Raw genomic sequence first — 19,324 nt, forward strand, 5'->3', positions numbered from 1 at the left:
ACCCGCCCCTGCTGTTACCACCAATCGGCAAGCGTGTTGCATTTTTTACTCCTGCTTTCGTCCGCCATTGATTTTGACGACCGAGTCAGAGGTTTTCTAGAACAACAACACGGCGCGGCCGACGTTTAGCTTTTAGCTCCGCAGGATGACTTAAATGAGGCATAATGATTTTACTGCAACTAATGTTATAATAAAACAAAGCCTTTCTATACATGTGTCTGATTGAAAACGTTATTAACAGATTGCAGAATGGGTAAAACTCAGGGCTCTGTGAGCAACGGAAGGAACTGAGCTAGTATGAACGCTTGCTACGTTCGGGTAAATAATATGCTGATGTTATGAACGTGTAACACTAACTATATAATGTTAATGCCACAAAATGAATGCCTTGTTAATCATAAGTAGTAACTTTGATGCAGTAGCTTGTGTGTGTGTGTGTGGGCCGGGGGCGGCATTGTGCAGGTAGGTTGCGAGTGTCTTGACGCGACACAAATTGATGGATATTTATCGGCTACTGCCATCGGCACATTCGAGGCACTTATCGGCCGATACCGATACCCGACCGATACATCGGTGCACCCCTAATTAGAAGCATTGAAGTTTTCACTGCACATAGAAACAGCGCGGGGGGAAAGCTGGGATTTATTTCGACCAAAGCATTCTGGAGCTATGCTGTCGGAACACTTTTGAGGAAGTGCTGACAGTGGAACAGCGGAAGGTGTCAACTCTGCTGTCGAAACCGCTTCCGCATTATTTCCACTCGCTCCGTTTTGCTCATAATTTCAACGTATCACAGTTGATTGTGGGCGGGCGGTGGCAGTTCAGTGAGGGGTTTTCAGAGGGTTTTGTCTCAGCTGAACTGCAGAAAAGGGATTTGTTACAGATTTCAAATTTTGTCAGTGTTGGTACAACCCCACATAGCTTGAAAACACTGGAAACGGCCATTTTAATCTATTATTGACCATAGTATATTTCTTATCAATTGAATCCCAGCTATATGATAGAGAAGAGAAAAAAATCTCAAGTGCAGATTTTTATTAGATTTCAAGGTAAAGTAAACCAAATAATTGTGGCTCTTCATCTGAAACCTGTCCAGGAGCTCATAGAAAGTAACTCACCATTATAGCTCCAGTGGCTGCCTGGCTAACGTACTCCACTGAAATCTGTTGGCTTCACCGCCTTCACCTCTCCAGGAGATCGTATAGAAACATCAGTAGTCCCAATAAACAAGCTGCCTTACATTAGTGTGTAGCCTGTCAAATCACAAATCCCATCAGGGCGGCAGCATGGTGCACGGCAGCAGTTTTCACTTTCAGTGTAGCGATTTTGCTTTAAAAATAAAGGTTTCCAGCATTTTCTTGCCCGAATACCTACATCATTTTGAATATTCAAATAACCATACCCATCCCTAACACATGCATACACTTTCTCTCACACACACTTTGTGGCTCTTTCTCGCTCGCTCTCTCTTTCACTTACATACATATACACACACACACACACCCTTAAGGAAGTGATCATTCCTGGAGACGTGCGTGGCTTCATGGAGTCTCTGTGGGGTCATCAGCACTCTGCCTTCAAACGGCCTCTCAGTGGTTCTTCTCTATCAGGGGAATAGAGGAGACACTACATTATTCTGCCTTTAATAGCCGAGCTCTGAAGAGGTCATTAACCAGACCCAGGAGAGGTGTGTGTCTGCCTGCCCGTGTGGGTGTGTGTATGTTATCGTGTGTCTCCATGGGGTTTGTGCGTTATGAGTGTCTTTGTGTGTGTGTATATTATGAGTGTTCCTGTCTCGTGTGTGTTGTGCATGAGTGTGTGGGTTTTGAGTGAGGGTGTGTGTCTGTGGGAGTTGTGTGTCTGTGTGGGGTTTGTGTGTTGGGTCTGTGTGAGGTTTGCACGTGTGTTGGTGTGCGTCTGTGGGGATTGCATGTCTCTGCTTATTGGTGTGGGTGGGTGTATATGCGTGTCCATATACGTCTGAATATGCATGCGTGTGTAACAGGGTCGTTAGATGATGATTGACGAGTCTGGTTATCCGTCTCCATGGTAACACCTGTACTTCCCACCGTCCCACATGTTTATCTGACACATGGCCTGAAGATCTGTGTGTATTCAACATTAGAAATAAAACCCAATTTAGTAAATTTGTCACCCACGTTCATCAGAAATGTTTGTACAAAAACTGGACTGAGTCGGTGTCAGGGTAACCGGTCGTTAAAACATTAATGGTAACTAGGGGTGTAACAGTACAAAGCCACGATTCTGTACATGCCTCCGTTTTGGTGTCACTGTTTGGTACAACAGGAAAAAAGCTTTAAAAAAAATGCATAAGGCTGAGTTTCTTCATTTATTTTGATCAGGGGTAGAGAAAGAGAGAGAAGTTGTAAAAAAAATAAAAGGTTGTCTTACCTAGTTGCAGGGGTAAGGCTAAGAGAATTATTAAGGACTCCAGCCACCCAAACAACTGCCTCTTTGAACTGCTGCGGTCAGGCAAGCGATACCGGAGTCTCATGGCAAGCACAGAAAGACTCAGAAGAAGCTTCTATCCCCAGGCCATCAGGCTGCTCAACGAACAATAACACTATGTAACAACCATCAAATGCACATAGCACACACATCCACACGCACACACTCACTTTAAACAAACACACTGCAGCACCCACTCTTCACACTTTAGAACACCTAAACACACTTTATATTTATTGGTAAAGGATTTGCACTACAACCCATACCTCAGTACACCTTACTGTAAATTGTACCTAAATTGTACCTCATCCCATTTCTGCTTTGCACTATATAGTATATTGTATTAGTATATTGCATAGTATATTGTATGGTAACTCAGTTACTTCTATTCTGCATTGAACATTGTACATATGTACATTGTACATACTGAACGTACGTGACTTCTATTTTTTACTTCTATTTTTTACATGCTATACTATTTTATTTCATACTTATCGTTTTGTCTAGCACAGTCTCTGGAGCGTAACAGAAAGAAGCATTTTGTATAAAAGTATTCTGTACCTCTGTATGACAACTATTAAAGTTGTCAAAGTAAACTTGATAAGCTTGAACTTGTAGCAGCCTTGGCTTCTCCCTCCGAGCTGCCAGACTGTGACGTTGTCCGTACTGTGAAGTCACGGGACGAATACATGTACCACTGCACCCCTGGTGTTAACAGTGTGCTTAGATTTAACAACACGTCGAGAAGATGGTGCCAGATAGAGGGAAGACAAGTAAAGTGATGGAGAGAAAGAGTGACGAGGAAAGGTTGAGATTGAGATGCTACTCCTTTGGCATAATGTTGATTATGTTTTATTTAATTGACCAGAGATGAGTCATTCGATGATGCAAAGTGCCGTTTGAAATGCTCTCTCTGCATCAAGTTGATGTGAGACATCTGGGGAAATAACTAGCTGCTGTTTGAGTCCTGCCTCAGTGGTTTGAATGTGATCAGGTCGTTACGAGAGCAGAGTGACTAACAGTCCGTCTGTCTGATACCTGGAGGCCAACGGGACACAGCTCTGTGGAAGTTGGCAGAGCTGTAGGTAGCAGAGACACACAGAGCTGTAGGTAGCAGAGACACACAGAGCTGTAGGTAGCAGAGACACAGAGCTGTAGGTAGCAGAGACACACAGAGCTGTAGGTAGCAGAGACACACAGAGCTGTAGGTAGCAGAGACACACAGAGCTGTAGGTAGCAGAGACACAGAGCTGTAGGTAGCAGAGACACACAGAGCTGTAGGTAGCAGAGACACACAGAGCTGTAGGTAGCAGAGACACACAGAGCTGTAGGTAGCAGAGAGACACAGAGCTGTAGGTAGCAGAGACACACAGAGCTGTAGGTAGCAGAGACACACAGAGCTGTAGGTAGCAGAGACACACAGAGCTGTAGGTAGCAGAGACACAGAGCTGTAGGTAGCAGAGACACACAGAGCTGTAGGTAGCAGAGACACACAGCTGTAGGTAGCAGAGACACAGCTGTAGGTAGCAGAGACACACAGCTGTAGGTAGCAGAGAGACACAGAGCTGTAGGTAGCAGAGAGACACAGAGCTGTAGGTAGCAGAGACACAGAGCTGTAGGTAGCAGAGAGACACAGAGCTGTAGGTAGCAGAGAGACACAGAGCTGTAGGTAGCAGAGACACACAGCTGTAGGTAGCAGAGAGACAGCTGTAGGTAGCAGAGACACAGAGCTGTAGGTAGCAGAGACACACAGAGCTGTAGGTAGCAGAGAGACAGCTGTAGGTAGCAGAGACACACAGAGCTGTAGGTAGCAGAGACACAGAGCTGTAGGTAGCAGAGAGACAGCTGTAGGTAGCAGAGACACACAGAGCTGTAGGTAGCAGAGACACACACAGCTGTAGGTAGCAGAGAGACACAGAGCTGTAGGTAGCAGAGACACAGAGCTGTAGGTAGCAGAGACACACACAGCTGTAGGTAGCAGAGACACAGAGCTGTAGGTAGCAGAGACACACACAGCTGTAGGTAGCAGAGACACACACAGCTGTAGGTAGCAGAGACACAGAGCTGTAGGTAGCAGAGACACAGCTGTAGGTAGCAGAGACACACACAGCTGTAGGTAGCAGAGACACACAGAGCTGTAGGTAGCAGAGACACACAGAGCTGTAGGTAGCAGAGACACAGCTGTAGGTAGCAGAGACACAGCTGTAGGTAGCAGAGACACACACAGCTGTAGGTAGCAGAGACACAGCTGTAGGTAGCAGAGACACAGAGCTGTAGGTAGCAGACACACACAGCTGTAGGTAGCAGAGACACAGCTGTAGGTAGCAGAGACACACAGAGCTGTAGGTAGCAGAGACACAGCTGTAGGTAGCAGAGACACAGCTGTAGGTAGCAGAGACACAGCTGTAGGTAGCAGAGACACAGCTGTAGGTAGCAGAGACACAGCTGTAGGTAGCAGAGACACAGCTGTAGGTAGCAGAGACACAGCTGTAGGTAGCAGAGACACAGAGCTGTAGGTAGCAGAGACACACAGCTGTAGGTAGCAGAGACACAGCTGTAGGTAGCAGAGACACACACAGCTGTAGGTAGCAGAGACACACAGAGCTGTAGGTAGCAGAGACACACAGAGCTGTAGGTAGCAGAGACACACAGAGCTGTAGGTAGCAGAGACACACACAGCTGTAGGTAGCAGAGACACAGCTGTAGGTAGCAGAGACACAGCTGTAGGTAGCAGAGACACACAGCTGTAGGTAGCAGAGACACAGCTGTAGGTAGCAGAGACACAGCTGTAGGTAGCAGAGACACACAGCTGTAGGTAGCAGAGACACAGCTGTAGGTAGCAGAGACACAGCTGTAGGTAGCAGAGACAAAGAGCTGTAGGTAGCAGAGACATACAGCTGTAGGTAGCAGAGACACAGAGCTGTAGGTAGCAGAGAGACACACAGCTGTAGGTAGCAGAGACACAGCTGTAGGTAGGAGAGACACAGCTGTAGGTAGCAGAGACACACAGAGCTGTAGGTAGCAGAGACACAGCTGTAGGTAGCAGAGACACACAGAGCTGTAGGTAGCAGAGACACAGAGCTGTAGGTAGCAGAGACACAGCTGTAGGTAGCAGAGACACAGCTGTAGGTAGCAGAGACACAGCTGTAGGTAGCAGAGACACACAGAGCTGTAGGTAGCAGAGACACAGCTGTAGGTAGCAGAGACACAGCTGTAGGTAGCAGAGACACACAGAGCTGTAGGTAGCAGAGACACAGAGCTGTAGGTAGCAGAGACACAGAGCTGTAGGTAGCAGAGAGACAGAGCTGTAGGTAGCAGAGACACACAGAGCTGTAGGTAGCAGAGACACAGCTGTAGGTAGCAGAGCCACACAGAGCTGTAGGTAGCAGAGACACAGAGCTGTAGGTAGCAGAGACACAGCTGTAGGTAGCAGAGACACAGCTGTAGGTAGCAGAGACACAGCTGTAGGTAGCAGAGACACACAGAGCTGTAGGTAGCAGAGACACAGCTGTAGGTAGCAGAGACACAGCTGTAGGTAGCAGAGACACACAGAGCTGTAGGTAGCAGAGACACAGAGCTGTAGGTAGCAGAGACACAGAGCTGTAGGTAGCAGAGAGACAGAGCTGTAGGTAGCAGAGACACGCAGAGCTGTAGGTAGCAGAGACACACAGAGCTGTAGGTAGCAGAGACACAGCTGTAGGTAGCAGAGACACAGAGCTGTAGGTAGCAGAGACACACAGAGCTGTAGGTAGCAGAGACACAGAGCTGTAGGTAGCAGAGACACAGAGCTGTAGGTAGCAGAGACACAGCTGTAGGTAGCAGAGACACAGAGCTGTAGGTAGCAGAGACACACAGAGCTGTAGGTAGCAGAGACACACAGAGCTGTAGGTAGCAGAGACACAGAGCTGTAGGTAGCAGAGACACAGCTGTAGGTAGCAGAGACACAGAGCTGTAGGTAGCAGAGACACAGAGCTGTAGGTAGCAGAGACACAGCTGTAGGTAGCAGAGACACACACAGCTGTAGGTAGCAGAGACACAGCTGTAGGTAGCAGAGACACAGAGCTGTAGGTAGCAGAGACACAGCTGTAGGTAGCAGAGAGACAGAGCTGTAGGTAGCAGAGACACAGCTGTAGGTAGCAGAGACACAGCTGTAGGTAGCAGAGACACAGCTGTAGGTAGCAGAGACACAGCTGTAGGTAGCAGAGACACACAGAGCTGTAGGTAGCAGAGACACAGCTGTAGGTAGCAGAGACACACAGAGCTGTAGGTAGCAGAGACACAGCTGTAGGTAGCAGAGACACACACAGCTGTAGGTAGCAGAGACACACACAGCTGTAGGTAGCAGAGACACAGCTGTAGGTAGCAGAGACACAGCTGTAGGTAGCAGAGACACAGCTGTAGGTAGCAGAGACACAGCTGTAGGTAGCAGAGACACAGCTGTAGGTAGCAGAGACACACACAGCTGTAGGTAGCAGAGACACAGCTGTAGGTAGCAGAGACACAGAGCTGTAGGTAGCAGAGACACAGCTGTAGGTAGCAGAGACACACAGAGCTGTAGGTATAGACACAGAGCTGTAGGTAGCAGAGACAGAGCTGTAGGTAGCAGAGACACACAGCTGTAGGTAGCTGAGACACAGAGCTGTAGGTAGCAGAGACAGAGCTGTAGGTAGCAGAGACACAGAGCTGTAGGTAGCAGAGACACAGCTGTAGGTAGCAGAGACACACAGAGCTGTAGGTAGCAGAGACAGAGCTGTAGGTAGCAGAGACAGAGCTGTAGGTAGCAGAGACACAGCTGTAGGTAGCAGAGAGACACAGAGCTGTAGGTAGCAGAGAGACACAGCTGTAGGTAGCAGAGACACAGAGCTGTAGGTAGCAGAGACACAGCTGTAGGTAGCAGAGACACAGCTGTAGGTAGCAGAGACACACACAGCTGTAGGTAGCAGAGACACAGCTGTAGGTAGCAGAGACACAGAGCTGTAGGTAGCAGAGAGACAGAGCTGTAGGTAGCAGAGACACACAGAGCTGTAGGTAGCAGAGACACACAGAGCTGTAGGTAGCAGAGACACAGAGCTGTAGGTAGCAGAGACACAGAGCTGTAGGTAGCAGAGATACACAGAGCTGTAGGTAGCAGAGACACACAGAGCTGTAGGTAGCAGAGACACACAGAGCTGTAGGTAGCAGAGACACAGAGCTGTAGGTAGCAGAGACACAGCTGTAGGTAGCAGAGACACAGAGCTGTAGGTAGCAGAGACACAGCTGTAGGTAGCAGAGACACACACAGCTGTATGTAGCAGAGACACAGCTGTAGGTAGCAGAGACACAGAGCTGTAGGTAGCAGAGACACGCACAGCTGTAGGTAGCAGAGAGACACAGAGCTGTAGGTAGCAGAGAGACACAGAGCTGTAGGTAGCAGAGAGACACAGAGCTGTAGGTAGCAGAGACACAGCTGTAGGTAGCAGAGAGACACAGAGCTGTAGGTAGCAGAGACACAGAGCTGTAGGTAGCAGAGAGACACAGAGCTGTAGGTAGCAGAGAGACACAGAGCTGTAGGTAGCAGAGACACACAGCTGTAGGTAGCAGAGAGACAGCTGTAGGTAGCAGAGACACAGAGCTGTAGGTAGCAGAGACACACAGAGCTGTAGGTAGCAGAGAGACAGCTGTAGGTAGCAGAGACACACAGAGCTGTAGGTAGCAGAGACACAGAGCTGTAGGTAGCAGAGAGACAGCTGTAGGTAGCAGAGACACACAGAGCTGTAGGTAGCAGAGACACACACAGTTGTAGGTAGCAGAGAGACACAGAGCTGTAGGTAGCAGAGACACAGAGCTGTAGGTAGCAGAGACACACACAGCTGTAGGTAGCAGAGACACAGAGCTGTAGGTAGCAGAGACACACACAGCTGTAGGTAGCAGAGACACACACAGCTGTAGGTAGCAGAGACACAGAGCTGTAGGTAGCAGAGACACAGCTGTAGGTAGCAGAGACACACACAGCTGTAGGTAGCAGAGACACACAGAGCTGTAGGTAGCAGAGACACAGCTGTAGGTAGCAGAGACACAGCTGTAGGTAGCAGAGACACAGCTGTAGGTAGCAGAGACACACACAGCTGTAGGTAGCAGAGACACAGCTGTAGGTAGCAGAGACACAGAGCTGTAGGTAGCAGACACACACAGCTGTAGGTAGCAGAGACACAGCTGTAGGTAGCAGAGACACACAGAGCTGTAGGTAGCAGAGACACAGCTGTAGGTAGCAGAGACACAGCTGTAGGTAGCAGAGACACAGCTGTAGGTAGCAGAGACACAGCTGTAGGTAGCAGAGACACAGCTGTAGGTAGCAGAGACACAGCTGTAGGTAGCAGAGACACAGAGCTGTAGGTAGCAGAGACACACAGCTGTAGGTAGCAGAGACACAGCTGTAGGTAGCAGAGACACACACAGCTGTAGGTAGCAGAGACACACAGAGCTGTAGGTAGCAGAGACACACAGAGCTGTAGGTAGCAGAGACACACAGAGCTGTAGGTAGCAGAGACACACACAGCTGTAGGTAGCAGAGACACAGCTGTAGGTAGCAGAGACACAGCTGTAGGTAGCAGAGACACACAGCTGTAGGTAGCAGAGACACAGCTGTAGGTAGCAGAGACACAGCTGTAGGTAGCAGAGACACACAGCTGTAGGTAGCAGAGACACAGCTGTAGGTAGCAGAGACACAGCTGTAGGTAGCAGAGACACAGAGCTGTAGGTAGCAGAGACATACAGCTGTAGGTAGCAGAGACACAGAGCTGTAGGTAGCAGAGAGACACACAGCTGTAGGTAGCAGAGACACAGCTGTAGGTAGCAGAGACACACAGAGCTGTAGGTAGCAGAGACACAGCTGTAGGTAGCAGAGACACACAGAGCTGTAGGTAGCAGAGACACAGAGCTGTAGGTAGCAGAGACACAGCTGTAGGTAGCAGAGACACAGCTGTAGGTAGCAGAGACACAGCTGTAGGTAGCAGAGACACACAGAGCTGTAGGTAGCAGAGACACAGCTGTAGGTAGCAGAGACACAGCTGTAGGTAGCAGAGACACACAGAGCTGTAGGTAGCAGAGACACAGAGCTGTAGGTAGCAGAGACACAGAGCTGTAGGTAGCAGAGAGACAGAGCTGTAGGTAGCAGAGACACACAGAGCTGTAGGTAGCAGAGACACAGCTGTAGGTAGCAGAGACACACAGAGCTGTAGGTAGCAGAGACACAGAGCTGTAGGTAGCAGAGACACAGCTGTAGGTAGCAGAGACACAGCTGTAGGTAGCAGAGACACAGCTGTAGGTAGCAGAGACACACAGAGCTGTAGGTAGCAGAGACACAGCTGTAGGTAGCAGAGACACAGCTGTAGGTAGCAGAGACACACAGAGCTGTAGGTAGCAGAGACACAGAGCTGTAGGTAGCAGAGACACAGAGCTGTAGGTAGCAGAGAGACAGAGCTGTAGGTAGCAGAGACACGCAGAGCTGTAGGTAGCAGAGACACACAGAGCTGTAGGTAGCAGAGACACAGCTGTAGGTAGCAGAGACACAGAGCTGTAGGTAGCAGAGACACACAGAGCTGTAGGTAGCAGAGACACAGAGCTGTAGGTAGCAGAGACACAGAGCTGTAGGTAGCAGAGACACAGCTGTAGGTAGCAGAGACACAGAGCTGTAGGTAGCAGAGACACACAGAGCTGTAGGTAGCAGAGACACACAGAGCTGTAGGTAGCAGAGACACAGAGCTGTAGGTAGCAGAGACACAGCTGTAGGTAGCAGAGACACAGAGCTGTAGGTAGCAGAGACACAGCTGTAGGTAGCAGAGACACACACAGCTGTAGGTAGCAGAGACACAGCTGTAGGTAGCAGAGACACAGAGCTGTAGGTAGCAGAGACACAGCTGTAGGTAGCAGAGAGACAGAGCTGTAGGTAGCAGAGACACAGCTGTAGGTAGCAGAGACACAGCTGTAGGTAGCAGAGACACAGCTGTAGGTAGCAGAGACACAGCTGTAGGTAGCAGAGACACACAGAGCTGTAGGTAGCAGAGACAGAGCTGTAGGTAGCAGAGACACACAGAGCTGTAGGTAGCAGAGACACAGCTGTAGGTAGCAGAGACACACACAGCTGTAGGTAGCAGAGACACACACAGCTGTAGGTAGCAGAGACACACACAGCTGTAGGTAGCAGAGACACAGCTGTAGGTAGCAGAGACACAGCTGTAGGTAGCAGAGACACAGCTGTAGGTAGCAGAGACACAGCTGTAGGTAGCAGAGACACAGCTGTAGGTAGCAGAGACACACACAGCTGTAGGTAGCAGAGACACACACAGCTGTAGGTAGCAGAGACACAGCTGTAGGTAGCAGAGACACAGAGCTGTAGGTAGCAGAGACACAGCTGTAGGTAGCAGAGACACACAGAGCTGTAGGTATAGACACAGAGCTGTAGGTAGCAGAGACAGAGCTGTAGGTAGCAGAGACACACAGCTGTAGGTAGCAGAGACACAGAGCTGTAGGTAGCAGAGACAGAGCTGTAGGTAGCAGAGACACAGAGCTGTAGGTAGCAGAGACACAGCTGTAGGTAGCAGAGACACACAGAGCTGTAGGTAGCAGAGACAGAGCTGTAGGTAGCAGAGACAGAGCTGTAGGTAGCAGAGACACAGCTGTAGGTAGCAGAGAGACACAGAGCTGTAGGTAGCAGAGACACAGCTGTAGGTAGCAGAGACACAGAGCTGTAGGTAGCAGAGACACAGCTGTAGGTAGCAGAGACACAGCTGTAGGTAGCAGAGACACACACAGCTGTAGGTAGCAGAGACACAGCTGTAGGTAGCAGAGACACAGAGCTGTAGGTAGCAGAGAGACAGAGCTGTAGGTAGCAGAGACACACAGAGCTGTAGGTAGCAGAGACACACAGAGCTGTAGGTAGCAGAGACACAGAGCTGTAGGTAGCAGAGACACAGAGCTGTAGGTAGCAGAGATACACAGAGCTGTAGGTAGCAGAGACACACAGAGCTGTAGGTAGCAGAGACACACAGAGCTGTAGGTAGCAGAGACACAGAGCTGTAGGTAGCAGAGACACAGAGCTGTAGGTAGCAGAGACACAGCTGTAGGTAGCAGAGACACAGAGCTGTAGGTAGCAGAGACACAGCTGTAGGTAGCAGAGACACACACAGCTGTAGGTAGCAGAGACACAGCTGTAGGTAGCAGAGACACAGAGCTGTAGGTAGCAGAGAGACAGAGCTGTAGGTAGCAGAGAGACAGAGCTGTAGGTAGCAGAGACACAGCTGTAGGTAGCAGAGACACAGCTGTAGGTAGCAGAGACACAGCTGTAGGTAACAGAGACACAGCTGTAGGTAGCAGAGACACAGCTGTAGGTAGCAGAGACACACAGAGCTGTAGGTAGCAGAGACACAGCTGTAGGTAGCAGAGACACACACAGCTGTAGGTAGCAGAGACACACACAGCTGTAGGTAGCAGAGACACACACAGCTGTAGGTAGCAGAGACACAGCTGTAGGTAGCAGAGACACAGAGCTGTAGGTAGCAGAGACACAGCTGTAGGTAGCAGAGACACAGCTGTAGGTAGCAGAGACACAGCTGTAGGTAGCAGAGACACAGCTGTAGGTAGCAGAGACACACACAGCTGTAGGTAGCAGAGACACACACAGCTGTAGGTAGCAGAGACACAGCTGTAGGTAGCAGAGACACAGAGCTGTAGGTAGCAGAGACTCAGCTGTAGGTAGCAGAGACACACAGAGCTGTAGGTAGCGACACAGAGCTGTAGGTAGCAGAGACAGAGCTGTAGGTAGCAGAGACACAGAGCTGTAGGTAGCAGAGACAGAGCTGTAGGTAGCAGAGACACAGAGCTGTAGGTAGCAGAGACACAGCTGTAGGTAGCAGAGACACACAGAGCTGTAGGTAGCAGAGACAGAGCTGTAGGTAGCAGAGACACAGCTGTAGGTAGCAGAGACACAGAGCTGTAGGTAGCAGAGACACAGCTGTAGGTAGCAGAGACACAGAGCTGTAGGTAGCAGAGACACAGCTGTAGGTAGCAGAGACACAGCTGTAGGTAGCAGAGACACAGCTGTAGGTAGCAGAGACACACACAGCTGTAGGTAGCAGAGACACAGCTGTAGGTAGCAGAGACAGAGCTGTAGGTAGCAGAGACACAGCTGTAGGTAGCAGAGACACAGAGCTGTAGGTAGCAGAGACACAGCTGTAGGTAGCAGAGACACACAGAGCTGTAGGTAGAGACACAGAGCTGTAGGTAGCAGAGACAGAGCTGTAGGTAGCAGAGACACACAGCTGTAGGTAGCAGAGACACAGAGCTGTAGGTAGCAGAGACAGAGCTGTAGGTAGCAGAGACACAGAGCTGTAGGTAGCAGAGACACAGCTGTAGGTAGCAGAGACACACAGAGCTGTAGGTAGCAGAGAGAGAGCTGTAGGTAGCAGAGACACAGCTGTAGGTAGCAGAGACACAGAGCTGTAGGTAGCAGAGACACAGCTGTAGGTAGCAGAGACAGAGCTGTAGGTAGCAGAGACACACAGAGCTGTAGGTAGCAGAGACACCGCTGTAGGTAGCAGAGACAGAGCTGTAGGTAGCAGAGACACAGCTGTAGGTAGCAGAGACACAGCTGTAGGTAGCAGAGACACAGAGCTGTAGGTAGCAGAGACACACACAGCTGTAGGTAGCAGAGACACAGCTGTAGGTAGCAGAGACACACAGAGCTGTAGGTAGCAGAGACACAGCTGTAGGTAGCGACACAGAGCTGTAGGTAGCAGAGACACAGCTGTAGGTAGCAGAGACACACAGAGCTGTAGGTAGCGACACAGAGCTGTAGGTAGCAGAGACAGAGCTGTAGGTAGCAGAGACACAGAGCTGTAGGTAGCAGAGACAGAGCTGTAGGTAGCAGAGACAGAGCTGTAGGTAGCAGAGACACAGAGCTGTAGGTAGCAGAGACACAGCTGTAGGTAGCAGAGACACACAGAGCTGTAGGTAGCAGAGACAGAGCTGTAGGTAGCAGAGACACAGCTGTAGGTAGCAGAGACACAGAGCTGTAGGTAGCAGAGACACAGCTGTAGGTAGCAGAGACACAGAGCTGTAGGTAGCAGAGACACAGCTGTAGGTAGCAGAGACACAGCTGTAGGTAGCAGAGACACACACAGCTGTAGGTAGCAGAGACACAGCTGTAGGTAGCAGAGACAGAGCTGTAGGTAGCAGAGACACAGCTGTAGGTAGCAGAGACACAGAGCTGTAGGTAGCAGAGACACAGCTGTAGGTAGCAGAGACACACAGAGCTGTAGGTAGAGACACAGAGCTGTAGGTAGCAGAGACAGAGCTGTAGGTAGCAGAGACACACAGCTGTAGGTAGCAGAGACACAGAGCTGTAGGTAGCAGAGACAGAGCTGTAGGTAGCAGAGACACAGAGCTGTAGGTAGCAGAGACACAGCTGTAGGTAGCAGAGACACACAGAGCTGTAGGTAGCAGAGAGAGAGCTGTAGGTAGCAGAGACACAGCTGTAGGTAGCAGAGACACAGAGCTGTAGGTAGCAGAGACACAGCTGTAGGTAGCAGAGACAGAGCTGTAGGTAGCAGAGACACACAGAGCTGTAGGTAGCAGAGACACAGCTGTAGGTAGCAGAGACAGAGCTGTAGGTAGCAGAGACACAGCTGTAGGTAGCAGAGACACAGCTGTAGGTAGCAGAGACACAGAGCTGTAGGTAGCAGAGACACACACAGCTGTAGGTAGCAGAGACACAGCTGTAGGTAGCAGAGACACACAGAGCTGTAGGTAGCAGAGACACAGCTGTAGGTAGCAGAGACACAGCTGTAGGTAGCAGAGACACAGCTGTAGGTAGCAGAGACAGAGCTGTAGGTAGCAGAGACAGAGCTGTAGGTAGCAGAGACAGAGCTGTAGGTAGCAGAGAGACACAGAGCTGTAGGTAGCAGAGACAGAGCTGTAGGTAGCAGAGACACACAGCTGTAGGTAGCAGAGACACAGAGCTGTAGGTAGCAGAGACACACAGAGCTGTAGGTAGCAGAGACACAGAGCTGTAGGTAGCAGAGACACAGAGCTGTAGGTAGCAGAGACACACACAGCTGTAGGTAGCAGAGACAGAGCTGTAGGTAGCAGAGACACAGCTGTAGGTAGCAGAGACACAGCTGTAGGTAGCAGAGACACAGCTGTAGGTAGCAGAGACACAGAGCTGTAGGTAGCAGAGACACAGAGCTGTAGGTAGCAGAGACAGAGCTGTAGGTAGCAGAGACACACACAGCTGTAGGTAGCAGATACACACAGCTGTAGGTAGCAGAGAGACACACAGCTGTAGGTAGCAGAGACACAGAGCTGTAGGTAGCAGAGACACACAGAGCTGTAGGTAGCAGAGACACAGCTGTAGGTAGCAGAGACACAGAGCTGTAGGTAGCAGAGACACAGAGCTGTAGGTAGCAGAGAGACACAGAGCTGTAGGTAGCAGAGACACAGCTGTAGGTAGCAGAGACACAGAGCTGTAGGTAGCAGAGACACAGAGCTGTAGGTAGCAGAGACACAGAGCTGTAGGTAGCAGAGACACAGAGCTGTAGGTAGCAGAGACACACAGCTGTAGGTAGCAGAGACACACAGCTGTAGGTAGCAGAGACACACAGCTGTAGGTAGCAGAGACACAGCTGTAGGTAGCAGAGACACAGCTGTAGGTAGCAGAGAGACACAGCTGTAGGTAGCAGAGAGACACAGCTGTAGGTAGCAGAGATACACAGCTGTAGGTAGCAGAGACAGAGCTGTAGGTAGCAGAGACACAGAGCTGTAGGTAGCAGAGACAGAGCTGTAGGTAGCAGAGACACAGGGCTACTCCGCGCTACGAGGCCCATTTCATGTATGCACGAGGAAGGATAATAATGATGATCTAGCGTTGATTTCAGGAAGATTCGATAATCAGCCGAAAAATTACAACGTGTTTTGTGTATTCCACTAAAGGGCTATTATCGCGTCTTTCTCTGGAATTACAAAAAATCACTAACTATACTCGTATTCAAAACGGTATAAAACGGAAATGTACCGATGAAAAAACAATCCGTTTTGTACATGTTGACTGCAAGCAACTCACTGATAATCGACGGGTGTATTAGACCCATAGCCATAATTTAAGATATATTTTAAGCACTCGCAAATCTCCCAGTCCTCCCATTGATTAAAGCGGTGGCGCTCTAGCGCCCTCTCGCGCACTTAAGCGATGGCGTCCAATGAGTTAAGGTGACTGTACTAACTAACTGTCTGTCTGTCTCTCTGTCTGTCTCTTCTCAGATGAATGTGACTACTGTGAGGGAGAACCTTCCCAGAGGAGATTTCTCCATCATGAGCGAGATGCTCAAAAAGTTCCTCAACTTCATGAACCTCACAGTGAGTAGCGGTTTAACCAGTACAGCGGTTTAACCAGTAGGTTAGCTGTTTAACCAGTAGTTCAGCTGTTTAACCAGTAGTTTAGCAGTTTAACCAGTAGTTCAGCTGTTTAACCAGTACATTGGTTTAACCAGTAGTTCAGCTGTTTAACCAGTAGTTCAGCTGTTTAACCAGTAGTTTAGCAGTTTAACCAGTAGTTCAGCTTTTTAACCAGTAGTTTAGCAGTTTAACCAGTAGTTCAGCAATTTAACCAGTGGTTCAGGTGTTTAACCAGTAGTTCAGCTGTTTAACCAGTAGGTTAGCTGTTTAACCAGTAGTTTAGCAGTTTAACCAGTAGTTCAGCAGTTTAACCAGTAGTTCAGCTTTTTAACCAGTGGTTCAGCTGTTTAACCAGTAGTTTAGCAGTTTAACCAGTAGTTTAGCAGTTTAACTAGTAGTTCAGCAGTTTAACCAGTAGTTTAGCTGTTTAACCAGTAGTGTAGCAGTTTAACCAGTAGTGCAGCTGTTTAACCAGTAGTTCAGCAGTTGACTTGACTGCACTGTCCTGGGGCACAGGAAGAATACATGTGAATTCTTTAAATGGGTGGTATTCCCCTTTAACTAGCTGTGCGTGTGTTGGTAACTGAACTTTCTCTCTCTCTCCCCTCTTTCTCTCTCTCTCTCTCTGTTTATAGTGTGATGTTGGCACCACAGGACAAAAGTCGATCTCTCGAGTGATTGACTATCTGGAGCACTGCTAAAGAGGCCTGCCCCTCTCTATATCTCTATCTCTCTCTCTCTCTCTCTCTCTCTCTCTCTCTCTCTCTCTCTCTCCTCACACACCCTCATCATCGTCATCATCTTCACCGTGTTAAGACTGTAGAGGTCTTTGCACCAAATCTCTGAGCACTGCTGCAGCCTTCCAACTCCTCCTCTCCGTGCTCTTCCTCCTCCTCCACCGCCAATACCTAGGCTTCTTACAAACAACACTTAAAGACTAGACCAAGACCTCCTACAGACCAGACTTAAAGACTAGACCTAGACCTCCTACAGACCAGACTTAAAGACTAGACCTAGACCTCCTCAGACCAGACTTAAAGACTAGACCAAGACCTCCTACAGACCAGACTTAATGACTAGACCTAGACCTCCTACAGACCACACTTGGAGACTAGACCTAGACCTCCTACAGACCAGACTTAAAGACTAGACCTAGACCTCCTACAGACCAGACTTAAAGACTAGACCTAGACCTCCTACAGACCAGATGTAAAGACTAGACCAAGACCTCCTACAGACCAGACTTAAAGACTAGACCTAGACCTCCTACAGACCAGACTTAAAGACTAGACCTAGACCTCCTATAGACCAGACTTAAAGACTAGACCTAGACCTCCTACAGACCAGACTTAAAGACTAGACCTAGACCTCCTCAGACCAGACTTAAAGACTAGACCTAGACCTCCTACAGACTAGACATAAAGACTAGACCTAGACCTCCTACAGACCAGACTTAAAGACTAGACCTAGACCTCCTACAGACTAGACTTAAAGACTAGACCTAGACCTGCTACAGACCAGACTTAAAGACTAGACCTAGACCTCCTACAGACCAGACATAAAGACTAGACCTAGACCTCCTACAGACCAGATGTAAAGACTAGACCTAAACCTCCTACAGACCAGACTTAAAGACTAGACCTAGACCTCCTACAGACCAGACTTAAAGACTAGACCTAGACCTCCTATAGACCAGACTTAATGACTAGACCTAGACCTCCTACAGACCAGACTTGGAGACTAGACCTAGACCTCCTACAGACCAGATGTAAAGACTAGACCTAGACCTCCTACAGACCAGACTTAAAGACTAGACCTAGACCTCCTACAGACCAGACTTAAAGACCTAGACCTAGACCTCCTATAGACCAGACTTAATGACTAGACCTAGACCTGCTACAGACCAGACTTAAAGACTAGACCTAGACCTCCTACAGACCAGACTTAAAGACTAGACCTAGACCTCCTACAGACTAGACTTAAAGACTAGACCTAGACCTCCTACAGACCAGACTTAAAGACTAGACCAAGACCTCCTACAGACCAGACTTAAAGACTAGACCAAGACCTCCTACAGACTAGACTTAAAGACTAGACCTAGACCTCCTACAGACCAGACTTAAATCAGGTCTGTTTTTAACTTGCTTCAAAGCACCCCTTCCAACAGAGTCCACCTATTCACAACAGATGTAGAGAGGTTTGGTGAATCAATTCCAAAAAGCACAACTATATGTACAGTAGTTAAAAACAACAAAATGGTCTCCCGTCAGGTTTTCAATTTGTACTTGTAGGAACTGAAAGATCGTCACTCTTTGTTCCTTTGACAACATATATTAAAGGTAGTAACATGTTTCTGTAATAATGTTGACTCCTTCCAGTCTGAGAGACCACTTCTCCCAGTCTGAGAGACCACTTCTCCCAGTCTGAGACCTCTTCTCCCAGTCTGAGAGACCTCTTCTCCCAGTCCGAGAAACCTCTTCTCCCAATCTGAGAGACCTCTTCTCCCAGTCTGAGAGACCTCTTCTCCCAGTCCGAGAAACCTCTTCTCCCAATCTGAGAGACCTCTTATCCCAGTCCGAGAAACCTCTTCTCCCAATCTGAGAGACCTCTTCTCCCAGTCTGAGACCTCTTCTCCCAGTCCGAGAGAGACCTCTTCTCCCAGTCCGAGAGAGACCTCTTTTCCCAGTCTGAGAGACCTCTTCACCTTCACAACATGGCCTGTCATTATCTTTTGCTGAAAAATCCTCAAGACACTTTGAATGGCCTCAAAAACTGGGAAACTTGATCTTTTTATGGAAAGTTGAATGAAGCAGCCCATCAGCCTCGAGCACGGCTCTCCTCACCTCGCCACGGCACCAGAGAGCTGTTTTGATGCCAGCCAAACCCTCTGGGTCAAAGCCTGTCTTTCTCAAATCCTTTCAATTACTCTTGTGTTGGCCTGCGTTGAGAGGGGCGTTCAAGGACGATGCCAAGCCAGGCGGGGCCAGGTCATCCCCCCCCCCCCTGCTGAGGAGGAGTGGAAAATAGTTTGGCAGCTTTTATACTCTTGACTTAAATATAGTCTTTTGTTTTGTCCCCCACACACAGACACTCGCATGCAGGGATGGAGATTTACATAGTCGGTACTCGACAGTAGGGATGCACCGATCCGACTTTTTCAGTCACGATACCGATACCTGGGTATCGGCCGATACCGAGTACCGATCCGATACCCATTGTTCAATTAATAAACTGTATGCTTCACTGTGTGGAAGAGACTGGGATCATTATTTTGTGCAAGGCAACATCAGACCTGACTTAAAACATTACTTTCCTAATTTAGTGAAACAAAATTTTACAAATTAACACATAGATATAAATGTACTGAATTGTTATTTATTGTTCAAATTAAATTTAAAAATATATATATATAAAAATAAATAAATGTAAT

The 19,324-nt window shown here is 48.8% G+C and overlaps 1 protein-coding gene across 1 annotated transcript in view; it reads left to right on the forward strand.

Moving 5' to 3' along the window:
• Nucleotides 1-16,886, forward strand: part of LOC311235245 (wings apart-like protein homolog) — a 150,804-nt gene extending 133,918 nt beyond the window's left edge. Inside the window, exons 19-20 of the mRNA XM_084322656.1 lie at nucleotides 15,760-15,855; nucleotides 16,530-16,886. Of these exons, the coding sequence (XP_084178782.1) occupies nucleotides 15,760-15,855; nucleotides 16,530-16,595 (162 nt within the window). The 3' untranslated portion in view covers nucleotides 16,596-16,886. The remainder of the gene's footprint in view (nucleotides 1-15,759; nucleotides 15,856-16,529) is intronic.
• The last annotated feature ends 2,438 nt before the right edge of the window (nucleotides 16,887-19,324 follow it).

This window comes from Notolepis coatsorum, assembly GCF_963971535.1.
Source record: "Notolepis coatsorum genome assembly, chromosome: 10".
Lineage (NCBI taxonomy): Eukaryota > Metazoa > Chordata > Actinopteri > Aulopiformes > Paralepididae > Notolepis > Notolepis coatsorum.